At 42.9% G+C, this 15450-nt stretch overlaps 1 protein-coding gene across 2 annotated transcripts in view; it reads left to right on the top strand.

Annotated features, from left to right (window-relative positions):
• Positions 1 to 15066, top strand: part of CDH12 (cadherin 12) — a 250239-nt gene extending 235173 nt beyond the window's left edge. For both annotated transcript variants that reach the window (XM_054984695.1, XM_054984694.1), the window contains 4 exons: positions 1174 to 1295; positions 6098 to 6215; positions 13466 to 13717; positions 14567 to 15066. In XM_054984695.1, the coding sequence (XP_054840670.1) occupies positions 1174 to 1295; positions 6098 to 6215; positions 13466 to 13717; positions 14567 to 15066 (992 nt within the window). The remainder of the gene's footprint in view (positions 1 to 1173; positions 1296 to 6097; positions 6216 to 13465; positions 13718 to 14566) is intronic.
• Positions 15067 to 15450: the final 384 nt, after the last annotated feature.

Genomic DNA, 15450 nt, shown 5'->3' with positions numbered 1-15450 from the left:
ATAGGCAACTCTGATGGCCAAACACAGACCTCCTGTGTTAATGAATGGGACCTGAGGGGAGGCGGCTCATCGCTGCCTCCCCATGCCTGCCAGGACCAGTGGCCACCGCCACCACCCACCTTCCCACGTAGCTGGGAATAGCAGTGAGGCCCGCTTTGGCCTCCACAATCCACGATCCACGATCCATGGCTTGGGAATGGGAGATGATCAGTGTGGATCGTTAATTCGGGATTGTCGCTTGTGCCGATCCATGATCAGCTGGATCATTAATTTTTTTTGGATCGTGCCCATCTCTAGTCCTGTACCATGAGCAGCACTCAATCCATGGTGGGCTAGATCCAAGTCATATTTTCTTCTTTATGCATGATATTGTACATGAGGGAGGGGTGATGTTGGCACACTCATTCCGGTATTTCACTGCACATAGAATCAATGTTCCAGGTTGGTCCACGTGTAACCAACCTACCCAGTGAAGTTCTCTACTCAGCAACTTTGGCTATCACCATCCATGTAAACAAGAGTTCTAATTCCCTCCCTTCTTCCAAGTTCTTACAGTTTTTTTTTAATGATTGTTCTGGATGGGTGAAGATTTTTCTTCTATACACACACCGTTATTTACAGATGATGCCTCCCATTGATAGGTACTATTTTCATGTGATAACAAAGTCCTGCTGTCGTATCTCATCTGTGTTACCAGTCTTCCATAACCAATCCATCAAATGAAAGGTGCAGTTATCATGCAAATAATACAGTTACTAAAGGCATGCCTGGAAAAAAGGAAACATTTCAGATGTGCTCATTCAGATGTGCTCAGATGAGCACATTTCAGATGTGTTCATAACTGAACCCCAGTGCCTGTATCAGTAAACAAGAAAGCTACATGGAATTGCTTCATACGCACATGGGTGCACAGGTTTTGTGCCAGAGCTGGAAGGTGCTGATGCTCCCTTCGAGGCATGACCAAAGTACATCACTATGTCCCCTGTCCAACCTTTAGTTCATCACAAAGTATGAACCTTCTTGTGTGAGTAATTTACAGTACTGATATTAAAAAGACATGTCAAGACAGATTGGCACTTACATCTTTCAATGCCTTGTGCCAGATATATGACATTGCTGGGCTCATATACTATTAGCATTTCATAACTTCTTTCTTAATTTTTTTCTTAATAGGCAACCCACTGTTAACCAGCAAGGTCAATGTCATCATAAATGTCCTAGATGTCAATGAATTCGCTCCTGAAATTGCAGTGCCCTACGAGAGTTATGTGTGTGAAAATGCAAAACCTGGACAGGTATAATCTCCTCTTTAATGCTTGTTTATTCAGCCATCATCAGTTACAGTGATCTCATGCAATGGTTAACCAAGAACAAAAATGGTTATTTATGCTCTAAGAACTTCATATGCATTTTGGTTTATTTATTTATTGGATGTACCCGACTGATTTTCTCAAGACAGAACTGCACTTGGAGCAACTAATGCTAATAATGCTTACAAAAACAGTGCAAGGTGACTTAGCTTAATGCCTTAAACTAAGTATAAGGGTATGTCTAAACAATGCAGCTTACTCTGGTCTCAACTGTAAGGTGATGTCTGGTGTGAGTCCTTGACTTAATTTGCATTTCATCTTGTAAAGTTTTTTTAAAAAAACTTTTCCCTGAGGATGCCCCCCCCTCCTCTCACTAAAAGCTCTGGTGGCTTCCTATCCCATTGCTTGATCTTTAAAGAAAGTTGTATAACAACAACAACAAAACAATAACAACAAAACAGCAACACAACAACAACAACAATAAACATTTGATTTGTATACCACCCTTCAGGGCAACTTAATGCCCACTCAGAGTTGTTTACAAAATATGTTATTATTATCCCCACAACAATCACCCTGTGAGGTGGGTGAGGCTGAGAGAGCTCTGAGAGAGCTGTGAGTGACCCAAGGTCACCCAGCTGGCTTCAAGCAGAAGAGTGGGGAATCAAACTCGGTTCTCCAGATTAGAGTCCTGCTGCTCTTAACCACTCTCCATTCCTCTAGCCAGTTTGGAATCATAAATCTACTGTGGAAGATACCAAAAGGATTATTCCTTGAGAGGATAATCTAAATGTATAGAATGGCACAGGATAAAAATACCATGTAAAATATATCATGGTGGGTTCTTGAGATGGATTCCTGAGATGGCAACCCACCAACTTAATACACCAAATATATGTGGTAACTAGGATAGCCAGGCACATGCCTGGAATCTCTAGAAAACTGGAGGGAGGGCAGGACATGAATCACTTCTACATGAAAACCTGACAGTAATGTCACTAAGTTGAGTGACAGGAATTCCACCAATCTCTGTGATTTTTACCATAGTGATCAGTGAGATTCCTAGAGCATTCTTCAATGCAATTATGTTACTTCCAGATTTTAACACTGAAGTGATGCCTCCCGTTGTACGTCATCCTCCTCCTCCCCTCCCTTTCCCCCTGCCACTTCATTGGGCAGACAGGAGATGGTGAGCATGACCAGGAACTCTATTTTGGCCAGGAAGTCTATTGGTAACTCTTCTAACCAAACAAAGGTATCACGTGAAAACAGAAATCGCCCCATCATCCATATATAGTTTGGATTAGCCCATAGAGAGTCCAAATCAGGAAGGTTTGAATCTCATAGACTCACTAGATGGCCTTAGGCAAACCACTGCTCTCACCTTTAGCTCCTCTTGTACAAGATGGGAATGTGCATGGTAATTAAAATAACACTGAAGATAATATTTAGTATTTGTATAGTGCTCCCAAGAGTTCCACGTAACGATATCTTCTATCATCTCAAGAACATTCACGTAATGTGTTTTTATCCCCGTATTGTGGATGCAGGGCTGAAAGTATGTTTGAATTAGGGACTTCCTAGCTTACAGCTCATCCCCTTATCTATATTGTTACATCAGTTCTCAGCTGTAGATCCGGCATCTCCATCCCAGAACCCACCCATATGGGACAGACCTACAGGAACATTTTGCAATTTTGGGATTGCAAAAATAGGTGCGGGTTAAACATTTGCCAAGACACAATACATGGCTAGTAGGACACTTTCGGCTTGATGAGTCACAAGCTGTGTAGTCTTGCATTAAACAACTGTTTCTCTTGTACACGGATCACCTTAAAAGATAATATTATGACTGCTCTGCAGATTAAGTGTGACTCTCTCTGGATGGAAGTACACAGTCACCACCAAGTTGGCCCTCAGGGATCCACTGAAGTTAGGCAGTATAATCACAAGTACCTGAGCTGGGTAACCAAAGTCATAAAAATCCAGCAATTTCCTGCCAGGCTGGGAGAAATGCTATCAAATATAAACACAAAATATACGGCAAGTGTAAATTCTGCTAGCCTTCACTACCTTGTACCACATGTTTCCTCCCCTCATTAACAGTTTCAGTAAACTTGACTTTTCTTGAGACCCTGCTCAATGGGAATAAAAGCGACAGAATATCTTGCTATTTGGTCTTGTTTTATAAGCTCTGCAGAATCAAGCAGAGAGTTGCCAGGCCCCAGGCCATAACATTTTGTTCTTATTGCATTCAAAACTATTGCCCAAAGGAGAGAGGACTTGCAACCTCAACAGTTCTGTTGCTTGAATTATTATACTTATGGAGTGAAAATATTTCTTCTGGATAGGCAGTAACCAGTTTTAAATAATTGTCCGTAGAAGCTGCTTATACAGGCTCCTTTATGACACTTGCTTCTCTGAGGCTCATAAAACGTAGATACATTACAGCAAATTTCCAAAACGCTGGTGCTGGTGACAGTGGCAAGGGAGTGATAACAATTCTACATGTGTGTGCTGATTTTCCAAAAATATGGAAACAGAAGGATAAATACAATCAATCACCAGAAAGCAATGTTTTCTAGCATGTTCAAACATTCCCTTAGTTCATTCCATAATTTCAGACTTTAGGCAGCGTGGTGTAGCAATTAGAGTGTCAATCTATGATCTGGGAGGCCCAAGTTTGAATCCTCACTCTTCCATGGAAGCTCACTGGGTGACCTGTCAGCCAATCACAAATTTTCGGCATCGCAGAGTGGTTGTGGTAATAAAATGGAGGAAAGCAGAACAATGTAAGACATTTGGGGGGTTCCCATTGGGGAGAAAAGCGGTGTTACCCGGATGGGACTCCTTCTGAGTAAGAGAGAGGGGAGAATTAGCAGCAAGGAGTAAGGCTATGTGAGAGGGTTAACTGTGGGATGACTCCACCAATATTTACAGGGTTCCCTCCCCAAGGTAGCAGACGAGATTGGTGCTTTTAAGTCAAAGAGTTATATTTTATTCAAAGAGGAAAATAAACGTACTTGCAAGAAGCAATTAAAAATGGTTTGTGCATACACACAGAGTCCTAGAAATGTAGCCAGAGGTTGGAATAGACTGGGGGGTATATTTACCTATCCAGAAGAGCAGCGTAGACCACGGAGGAAGAGAGCTTCAAACATCCTGTGTTCTTGGGCCAGGGAGGAGGGTTCAGAGAGAGAGAGAGACTCTGAGGGGCACTACACTGGGTAAGCGTGTACAATTTGAATGGGGCAAAACCAGGATTTTTATAGGGCAAAACTTGTTCTGAGGCTGGGGAGCCCCCTCAGCCGTTGCGACAAAGACTGTAAAGGTCATCTCCTGGGGATTACAAAGGTTTGATTACTTTTGATTACTGCTGCCAGGATGTGATAATGGAAATGCAGAGTATTCTTCTGGTGGTTTGTAAAGAAGTAGTTTGCTAATTAATCTTCCCAGAGCTGAGTTGATGAATTTAGATATGGACCACACGTTCCCAGAGAGAACATGTGTCTGCTTACTTCAAGGTATGATGGGAAGTGTAGGAAGGGTAGGCATCCTTGCCTCTCATCAATGGACTTCCTCAAGGCATCCTTGCAGCTTTAAGTTTAACGTTTACAGAGCAGTAGGGAGGGGAGTGCAGGTGTCGGGCTCTTGTCAGGTGCCCCCCTTCCCCTCCGCTGTGTGTCTGGGGGTGGTTGGGGCCCCTCTCCTGCCCCCCTTCCCTGCACAGCAGACAGGGCACCTAGCTGTTGCTGGTTGCTACCCCGGCTTCGGGCGGGGGCCAGGCAAAGAGGTCAGCAGACAGGGCACCCGTAGTGTCACAGCATCTTCCCCCCCCCCAGCTCACCTGGCCTCCATAGAGTGATGTGGCATGTGCACCTGGGCCAGTGCAGTGTCGGTCCATAGCATCACTGCCTTCCCCCCCACTCGCCCGGCCCCCACTGGAAGCTGTGCCACATGGCCCAGATCTGCGTAGCCCGGCGTTGCTCTACAGGGGCTGAGCGAGAAGGGGGAAGATGCAGCGACACTCTGGGCACCCTGTCTGCTGACCCCCGCCAAAAGCCGTGCTATCAGCTAGCAGCAGCCAGGCACCCTGTCTGCTGTGCGGAGAAAGAGGGAGCAGGAGAGGGGCCCCAAACTGCCCCCACACACATATAGCAGAGGGGAAGGGGGTGCCCGGCAAGAGCCTGACACTGGCACTCCCCTACCTGCTGCTCTGTAAATGTTAAACTTAAAGCTGCAAGAATGCCTGCACTTCCCATCAAACCTTGATGTATGCCGACACATGTTGAACTCAAGTAACTCATCTCGTTTAGTTTGGCTCTGAGTCAATGATAAAGGACTTCATTTTTCAATCAGCTGAAACTAGAGTTCTTCCATCCAATAGCTACTGAGCTTTCAAAGGCAAAAACTGGTTTTTTCCCCTTCAAATCTATGTTTTAATTTGATAACTCATTTTTATTTCTGTGGCCATAGTAAATGCCCTTGATAGATTGATCAAAGCTAGTTTTGACTTTGCTAATAGACATGGAGATCACAGCCCAGAGAATCACATTACTTCCAGAGATTGGGAGGAGGGAGGAAGATAATCTAACCTGCCATTCTGTATTCTTGTAAAGTACTGAATTTCAGGGTTTTTCATAAAGATAGTAGAATCCCAATCGGCCCAGAGCTGTGTGTTGCAACTCAGCATTCTCAAATTCGATCTTGTTATTCAAGTCGCATATTAAGATTTTTCTTGTTCAGTCAGAGATGTGTGCTCAAATGTAGAATTACGGTGGTTTTAGGTCATTCAGATTGTCGGCGCTGCAGACAAGGATTTGTCACCTGCTGGGCAAAGATTCTCCTTTCGACTATCACCTGAAATTTCTACAAAACCAAACTTCACAGTCCACGATTACAGAAGTAAGCTTTTCTTTTGTCTTTTTCTTTTCAATGACAGTACCTGTTAATTTGTTCTCTAACTGCTGTACTAACGGCCCTGTGTGTGTGTTGTGTGTGTTAATTATGCAACTGATTTTTCCAGATGCTGGGCAGTTCAGGTTCATCACTGGTAACAGCAGCATGATCGACTGAAGGTTCAATGTTCTCCCTAATCAAAGAGGGGAGGTGTATATACAGACTTGACTGTGACCCTTCTCCATTATTTCATCAATTTATAAAAGTTAGATATGTCTTTTGGTCCATTATTTATACATATATAAACATTTAGTGTTGTGATTCTTTAATCTAGGAGTCCTCACGATGGTGCCCATGGGTGCTATGGTGCCCACCAACACCTTTTCTGGCATCACCAAGTGCTTTAAGAATGGGGGTGTAGCCAGAAGAGGCCTTTGCATAGCAAACCTTCTGATTGGCCACTGGAGATCTGACTGGCTGCACAGATTAAAAGGCATCCTGTTAAATAGAGCTGCTGCTCACAATGTTGAAGAAGTTCTACTAGAGTGATGTATAACTTCCCTCTTTACCATTTTGTGACTGGCTCTGCCTCCTGCAGCAGACATTTTGTGGCTGTGCCCACCACCCTTTGTCAGAATCCCAAAGATTCCAACAGGCTCAGTAAGATTGGGGACCTCTTCTTTAGCACAACAATACAGGAGAAAATTATCTACAAGAGAAAACTATCAACAGAGTTGTACGTTATCAAATACCTTTTACAAGACTGTATTAAATGTATTAAATGCCTGTGCGGTGCAGTGCATTGCATTCCAAAAAAGTTCCTTTGGGGCTCTGCAGTCACCACCCCCCGTGAAGGAAAGAGGTACAGATCCCTTTTAATAACATATAATAATAATAATAATAATAATAATAATAATAATAATAATAATAATAATGTTTGATTTATCCCTTCAGGATGACTTAACACCCACTCAGAGTTGTTTACAAAGTAAGTCATCTTTATCCCCACAACAACAATCACCCTGTGAGGTGGGTGGGGCTGAGAGAGCTAGAAGCTGTGACTAACCCAAGGTCTCCCACCTGGCTACAAGTGGAGGAGTGGGGAATCAAATCCAATTCTCCAGATTAAAGTCCTGTGCTTTTTACACCAAATTGGCTCTTTTCATCATTCAGCAAGCTACTTTCATGATGTTGCTATGCACACTGGTTCCTCCTAACAGAATGGAAAATTTCTGTGTGTTTTCCAGCAAAGATATATGATGAATCTCTCTTTCCTTTACAAATTAATTCTTGTTGCGTTGTTCAGATTTCTTTGAAACAAGCCATGGAAATAGTCCCAAGAACCCTAAATACATGTTATTTTTACAAACTGAATTTTATGCTTCTTCCCATTAAGGGATTTTTGTGGTGATAGATTGAAATCTCTGATTTTAAAGCTCTTCTTTCCGCCAAGCTCCTCCTAGTTAGCAAAACCTTTTTTTGCAAACAACTTTATTTAATCAGGGTTTACCATGACAAAAAAGATAGCAGATCTTATTTCTGCTAGATCATTTTGGAAGTCAATATCCTTTATCATAGTTTTCATTTGTGATTGAGTAGGTATTTCTGCTCCAGATAGTAACGGAGAATGAATCATGTCTTTCTCTAGATACACCATATCAGAGGAATTATCAGTTCAAAATTACACCATTTTACTGAATCTCAACTATCCCTCTTACCCCTCTCTGAGCATGTGACATAGGGCCAAGCTACAAGTGACAAATGACACTTGAACAGCAAGTGGATTGAGTGGAGGGCAAGTGAACAGGGAGAAATACACTTGCCATTCAAGTGTCATTCGTCACTTGTAGCTTGGCCCTGAGAGCCAAGCTACAAGTGATGAATTACACTTGCCTGGCAAGTGAACAGACTCACGTGCATTCCTCCCTGTTCACTTGCCATTCACTTGCACTCCACTTGATCAAGTGGAGAGCAAGAGAATGGCAAGTGAACAGCGAGGAATGCACGTGAGTCTGTTCACTTGCCAGGCAAGTGTAATTCGTCACTTGTAGCTTGGCCCTAAATATATTGGCTGGGGAGTGGTTTAAAATAGATTTTTATGCTCCACTTTGGGTTGAATCTAGCTTGTTTTTTCAGTCAATCTGATCCTGTTCTGCTCTTTACTACAGTTTTATTCCAAATGGTTTTTGTCCATGCAGGCCCCATGATCTCTAGCACAGAATTTTCACCAGCAGAAAATCTAGTTAGATCCAGACACATGTTTTTAGTATGTTGGGGATGCAGTGTTACCTGGGAACTGTAGTTGAAAATAGTGTTATGTCCCTAGTGCAGGGAGGCAGGGGAGGGGGAAGAGCTTTTCAAAGACAGTTTTCAAAGACAGAGCCATGTGGGATCACTGGGGGAGAGGAACTTTAAAAAAAATTTCTTGCAGTCTCAATGGAAAGAGGAATACAGCACCCTGTCCTTAGCATGGGGAGGCAGAGGAGGGGAAGAGCTGGTAGTTCCCCTCTCTGTTGAGATTGCAAGAAAACAATTGCAAAGTTTCTCTCCCCCATTGATCTTGCATGGTTCCGTTATTGAAATCTGTCTTTGAAAAGCTCTTCCCCTCCCCTGCCTCCCCACACTAGGGACATAATGCTGTTTTCAATTACAGTTCCCAGGTAAAATTGCATCCACAACACATTAAAAAACACTTGTCTGGTGTCACTTGTAGCTTAGCTTTTAGACTAGGGCCACAGTGTGTGTGGCGAAAGAGTCCAAATCTTCCATGCCTATACAGTTTTTATCTTTGAAACTGATATCCCCTGCATACTGTTATCCACCCAGGAAGGAAAAAACAAACATGTTGTCTTTCCTGTTAGCTTTCTAGGGCTAGTAAGAACATATGGAGGTGAGAGGTCAACTTTGATCACAAAACCACACATAGGGATAAGAGTTATATCTAGAGGTAGGCACGAACCAAAATACGAACTGAAGTTTGTCATGAACCGGGCTGTTTTTTGGTTCGTGAACCAGCATCAGAGGGTATTTTTGATTAATTGTGATGAACCACAACAATTTTTAGGTTGGTTCCTTTGGTTCATTTTTCAGTTCATCACCGCAAACAGCCTGGTGCCGATCAATCAGTTTCCTAGGCAATGGGGGGATGGGCTTTCTGCTGCCCCTGAAGTGACATATTCATGAACCAAATTAACCAGTTTGCGAACTGGACAATTTCATGCCGGTTTGTGGTTCATGAAATGTGACGAACCATGAACCTCAATGAACCACTGTTTTCCCAGTTCATGCCCATCTCTAGTTATATCCCTTCTCCCCTGGCTGTGCCCTTCATTTATACCCTGTCTTTCTCCTCAGTGAGGAACCAAAGCAGCTTACATTAGTCTCCTCTCCTCCATTTTATCCTCACAACAACCTGAGAGTGTGACTGGCCCAAGGTCACTCAGCAAGCTTCCATGGCAAAGCAGGGAACAGAACCTCAGTCGCCTAGATCCTAGTCCATCACTTTACCCACTACGCCACACTGGCTCTCTATTTCAAAACTTACGTCTTGAATAGTGGTGTGATTCTGACAATAACCAAGCACCATACATGAATGGCCGCTTTCATCCTACTACTTTTTTGAAGCTCAGATTTGGAATGTTTGAAAAGCAGATGAAATTGCACAGCCCTTCTGCTTTGATTCTGAACTTGTTCTGAAACAGGCTCATGCAGGATCCAGGCCAATGATATCAGCCTCAAATACCCTCTCTGCAGCCAGCCTCTTTCCACTTTCCTTGTAGCAGCAGCAACAACGGGGTGGAGGGTTCATGGCATGGTCCCATGAAGGGTCAGTGTGGTGTGGTGATGAATGTTTGGCTGGGATCTGGGAGTTCCCAGTTCAAATCCTCATTTTGTCATGGAACTTGCTAGGTGATCTTGTGGCAATCACTGTTGTTGTCTCTCTCTCATGGCCTAGCCTATTTCACAGGGTCATTGTGAGTATAAAACGGTGGAGGGGAGAATGATATTGCAAGTTGCTTTTTGATCCCCATCAGGTAGAAAAGCAGAGTATAGACATCTAAACAAATAAATATGGGCCTTTGCAGATAGAATCCCATAGGTGTGTGAGACCCAGTGTGCTGTAATGGTGACATATTAGGTGTGTGAGACCCAAGTTTGAATCCTCACTCTGTCACCGATGCTCACTGGCTGACCCCGGATCAGTCACCCACTCTCAACCTAATTTACTTCACAGGATTGTTGTGAGGATAAAGTGGATGAGAGGAGAACAATGTAATTCACTTTTGTCCCCTATTGGGTATAAAAGTAAGTAAATAAACTTTTGGGCCTCTTCAGATCACTTCAAACGCAGTACTTTTCAACTGGGTCTGTTCTCACATTCTTCTGCTCTCATCAGGCCTGAATTCATACATGCATGTTTGACATTTGCCTATTGTCCCTCCTGATCACTGATACTTGATCACTGTTTCCTTTGAAAAACATGGCGTGGGAGATACACTCATGACCCAATCAGAATTAATTGTTGGCTGAGAGTGCCATCAAGTCATAACTGACTTACAGTGGCTCCTGCTGGGGTTTTCAAAGTAAGAGACTGACAGAGGTAGCTTGCCATTACCTGCCTCTGTGCAGTGACCCTGATCTTCTTTGGAGGTCTCTCATCCAATTACTACCCTTGACCAACCCTGCTTAGCTTCTGAGATCTGACAAGAACAGACTTGCCTGGGTTATACAGGTCAAGGCAGCAAACATAATGTAGAGAAATCTCAATTAGGCAAAGGGTTCATATAATCTGTTTTCAGCTGGGGGGGGCAGTTCTTGAAAATGTTTAAATCACTACAGTCTGAGAATCATTGATCTGAAAAACATCTTGTCTGAGTGAATAAACTCTGAGACAAACGCTAAAACCAGGAGTGATATGTGTGCTTTAGCTTAACTGGGCCTCAGATTGCAGAAGACTGGCAAAATATTGTAACATGTTCCTGCAGGCTTTGCTCTAAAATAAAGCCGGCCTTATGTACCAACTGATAGATTCTGGTAGGAATCAAGCCTATCTATAAGAAAACAGGCTGTGTCACTTTATCTCTCAATTCTTGTACAGCAGCTTTCAAAGGGGAGAAGCAAAAACCTCTACTAGAGAGAATCTTGTAATGTTGTGGGACCGACTGTGCAAACTTGACCGTTGGAGAGATAATAAAGTCGAAGAGAGCACTGCAGGCAATCCCAATCAGACCTGCCAGCAAATTGGTTTCTAATCTCTCCCCCTGCTTAATCCTTTTAATCTTTACATCCGTTTCCTTCCTCATTGGGTTTCTTTGATGTGGGGAGGGAGTGCCGATAACCCAGCTCCTACTGGGGAAGCAGGGCGGTGGTGGGGATGCTATGGCTTGCAGAAACTCTCTTTAAATCACAGGTGATTACCAGCAAATGTACAAATGGTATCAAATGTCTGGTTTGATTTCTGGTGGGACTTTCCTTAATCATCTGTTCTAAACAAGAGCAGGGCTAGAAAAGATTTCCTATCTTCTTCAGATGCCTCTAGCGGAAATTGGCAAGACAAGACAGCCAAGGTTCCCTTCCCACAAGATAACAGAATGAAAATCACAGCAGTTAAAGGGCATTGCGGCAGGCCCAGGAAAAAGAAAAAACCCCAAACAGGAAGAGATAATGTGAACGTGATACCTCTAACTCCATTTTATTGCTTCTCATTCTTTTTGTCTGCCCTGTACACTGGACAGGATTGCAGCACGGGAACCAAAACAATTCGCAGTTGCCCAGCAAGAACCATTTGCTCTGTTTGGGTAGCATCTGACTAGATTGTGACACTTGAAAATGGTGAAACAAAGAAGTTGTCTCTGGTGGTGGTGGGGAAAGAGGCTATATCAAAAATGTGACTGCCACCAAAAGCAAAACTCAACAGCTTTTCCTCCTCCTCTTCCTCCTCCTCCTCCTCCTCCTTTCTTCCTTGTAATGTTTTGTAAGGCAAAATGTATGGTCTGAGGGCACTGTGCAGTAAATTTCCCCTAACTCAATAGCATGGCATTGTCTGTGTCTTGTGAGGATGAGTACACTCACTTCACAATGGCATCATGCTTTACATTTTGTATTGGTTGCATCTATGGGCACTTTAACTGGTTGCATCTATGGGCACTTTTGGGATTTTGTAAAAGGGTAGTAGATGCTAGTCCCCCACCAAAATGGCTGCCAAGGTAGGCAGGATGAATCACAAAATGGCCACCATGGTGAGAAATCAAGAAAGCAATCCAAGAATCCTTCTATGATTAATAAGCAGCTATTTCTAAATGGGTTCTCCAGGAAGACCCAAATGTGATGCCTTCTGGACTTTTCTGATGCATCTCTTGTGCTAGTGAGTTGGTAGAAAGCAAGGATTGACCCTTTGCTTTGGACCCTTTGCTTTGGATGCTTTGGGGAAAAATCAAATGATGACAGGAAAAGTCCTGGAGGCATCATGGTGTCCACAGGTGCCATTTGGAGATCACTGTAGTAGATGTTGCAAGGAAAGAGAAGTGTTGGGTAGTTTAGTGCAAGCAAGGAGACAACACATGGTAAGGTTTTATTCTTCTGTCCTCTCTTCACAACCTTTCTCCACATACTCCACCTTTGTTTTCTCCTCCTCTTCTGCTTCTCTTTTCAGTATCAAGGGCTCTAGTTTGCCCAGCAACAGACTACAATCTCCCTAATGAGACAAACTTATAAACATCGATAGAGATGGGCACAAACTGGGAAAACCATGGTTCGTTGCAGTTTGTGGTTCATCATATTTCATGGACGATGAACCATGAACTGGCATGAAATTGCCCGACACTTCTGGGGCAGCAGAAGGTCTGCAGAAAGGCCATGTCCCCGTTGTTTGGGAAACTGATTGATCGGCACGAGGCTGTCTGCAGGGACAAACTGAAAAATGAACCAAATGAACCAACCCAAAAAAATGTTGCTGTTCATCACAGTCAGAAATGCCCTCCAACAAACCGCTGGTTCGTGAACCAAAAAAAAAAAAAAAAAAGGCTCGGTTCGCAATGAACTTTGTTTCGTATTTCAGTTTGTGCCCACCTCTAAATATCAACAATGAAACAAAGTACAGCCAATAAAAAACAACAAAGAGGTATGGGCTGATGGGTTCAGTAGCAGCTTTGTGTCCGTTCATAATTTCCCAGTGTTTTTTTGTTTGTTTCTGTAATTTCCAAGTCATGAGACAAAGCATAGAGAAATAGTCTAAATCTGAGTATTCTGTTTTTCAGACAACTCAGCTGGCATTGTGGCCAGGAGAAGTGGCTACAGCCGGAGGCAGCAAGAATTGTATTTTCTCCCAATTGTGATAGAAGACAGCAGTTATCCCATTCAGAGCAGTACCAACACAATGACAATCCGGGTTTGCAGATGTGATTCTGATGGTACCATCCTTTCTTGCAACGTCGAAGCAATCTTCCTGCCAGTTGGTCTCAGCACAGGAGCCTTGATTGCAATCTTGTTGTGTATTATTATACTTTTAGGTTGGTGTTCCTTCGTTTATATACTACTTATTTCATTGACAGCCCCAGGAACAGGACTGGATATGATGTGGGGTGTCTACAGAGGGAGGAGAGAAATTGGCAACAACAACAACAACAACAAAACCCCTTCCACTAACAACTAGAATGCCCTTATATCAGTAGAATATTGTTAGTTTATTTATTGCATTTACAATCTGCCTTTCTCACTGAGACTCAAAGCGAATTACAAAACATAAAAACTATGCAATACCGTGTAAGTAATATATAAACAATACAACAGGACTGAGTTACAGAATTAGAAAACAATGTAGTTTTTAAAAAGATAATACATACCGAAAGAGTGTAATGAACTATAATCCTATTCTCTTTATAAAATCACACTTCTGAACAATTCCATTTTACTATTGCCCTGCATTAATCTGTGGGCCAAGCTACAGATGACGAATGACACTTGAACGGCAAGTGTATTTCTCCCTGTTCACTTGCCCTCCACTCAATCCACTTGCTGTTCAAGTGTCATTCATCATGTGTAGCTTGGCCCACAGATCATTTAAGAATGTGAGGAACCTTGCTGGATCAGGCAAGTGGCCCATCTAGTTCAGCTTCACACAGCAACCAAGCAGTTGCTCTGGAAAGCCAACAAACAGGTCATAGTGGCCAAGGTTTTCTCCTTCCAGCGTTCATAGTCAGAGGTTTGCGGCATTTTTCAACTCCTTTTCTGTTTCTGAATTCAAAGTAATCCATGAATGGGTCCCCATCGTTCCTTAATATCAGAGTCTGATGTAGAATTTTATTGGCAGAAATCCACTCTCGTTCCTTCCATAACTTATAATTCTGTTCTTGTCCTAGTCATCGTTGTTCTGTATGTAGCGCTGAGACGGCAGAAGAAAAAAGACACCCTTATGACCTCTAAGGAAGACATCCGAGACAACGTCATCCATTACGATGATGAAGGAGGTGGTGAGGAGGACACTCAAGCTTTCGACATTGGGGCCCTGAGGAATCCAAAAGTGATGGAGGATAATAAAATACGCCGGGATATAAAGCCAGACACTCTCTGCTTACCTCGTTCAAGACCACCCGCAGATGACAACACAAACATCAGAGATTTCATAAATCAACGACTGAGGGAAAACGATGGGGATCCCTCAGCACCCCCTTATGACTCTCTAGCAACATATGCTTACGAAGGGAATGGATCTGTGGCTGAATCTCTCAGCTCTATAGATTCTTTTGCAACGGAAGCAGATCAGGATTATGACTATCTGAGTGACTGGGGACCACGTTTTAAAGTCCTAGCAGATATGTTTGGAGAAGAAGAAAGTTATAACCCTGATAAAGTCACTTAGCTCAGGCAGGAGGGAAAGAAAAGGAAACCTACAGCAAATTTAAAAATAAACAAGCTTTATAGGACACAATTCCTTTGATTATAAGAGACAGCAGCTGTTTCCAGCCAGTTCCTATATTTATCATATTGTCAATTTTGGTTTACCTACTTGTTGGGAAAAGGATCATCCTTGACATTCTATTTTTTTTGTTGGTTGATCTTTTTTATTGTTGCTTTGGAGTCACACTGAGACAATCTCAGGCCTAGTAGCTACAATTTATCAATATGACAACTTAGAAAGAAGGATAGCTTTCTGGCATCATGGTGGAAGAGTGGTAGGTTTTTTCTTAATTCCACTAAAGTGCCTATTGAAACTCTTACAATTTAACATGGAAATGACTGCTGT

This window comes from Eublepharis macularius, chromosome 7 (genome assembly GCF_028583425.1).
Source record: "Eublepharis macularius isolate TG4126 chromosome 7, MPM_Emac_v1.0, whole genome shotgun sequence".
NCBI lineage: Eukaryota > Metazoa > Chordata > Lepidosauria > Squamata > Eublepharidae > Eublepharis > Eublepharis macularius.
The sequence above is the reverse complement of the archived record's forward strand: the minus strand, read 5'-3'. Positions and strand labels throughout refer to the sequence as shown.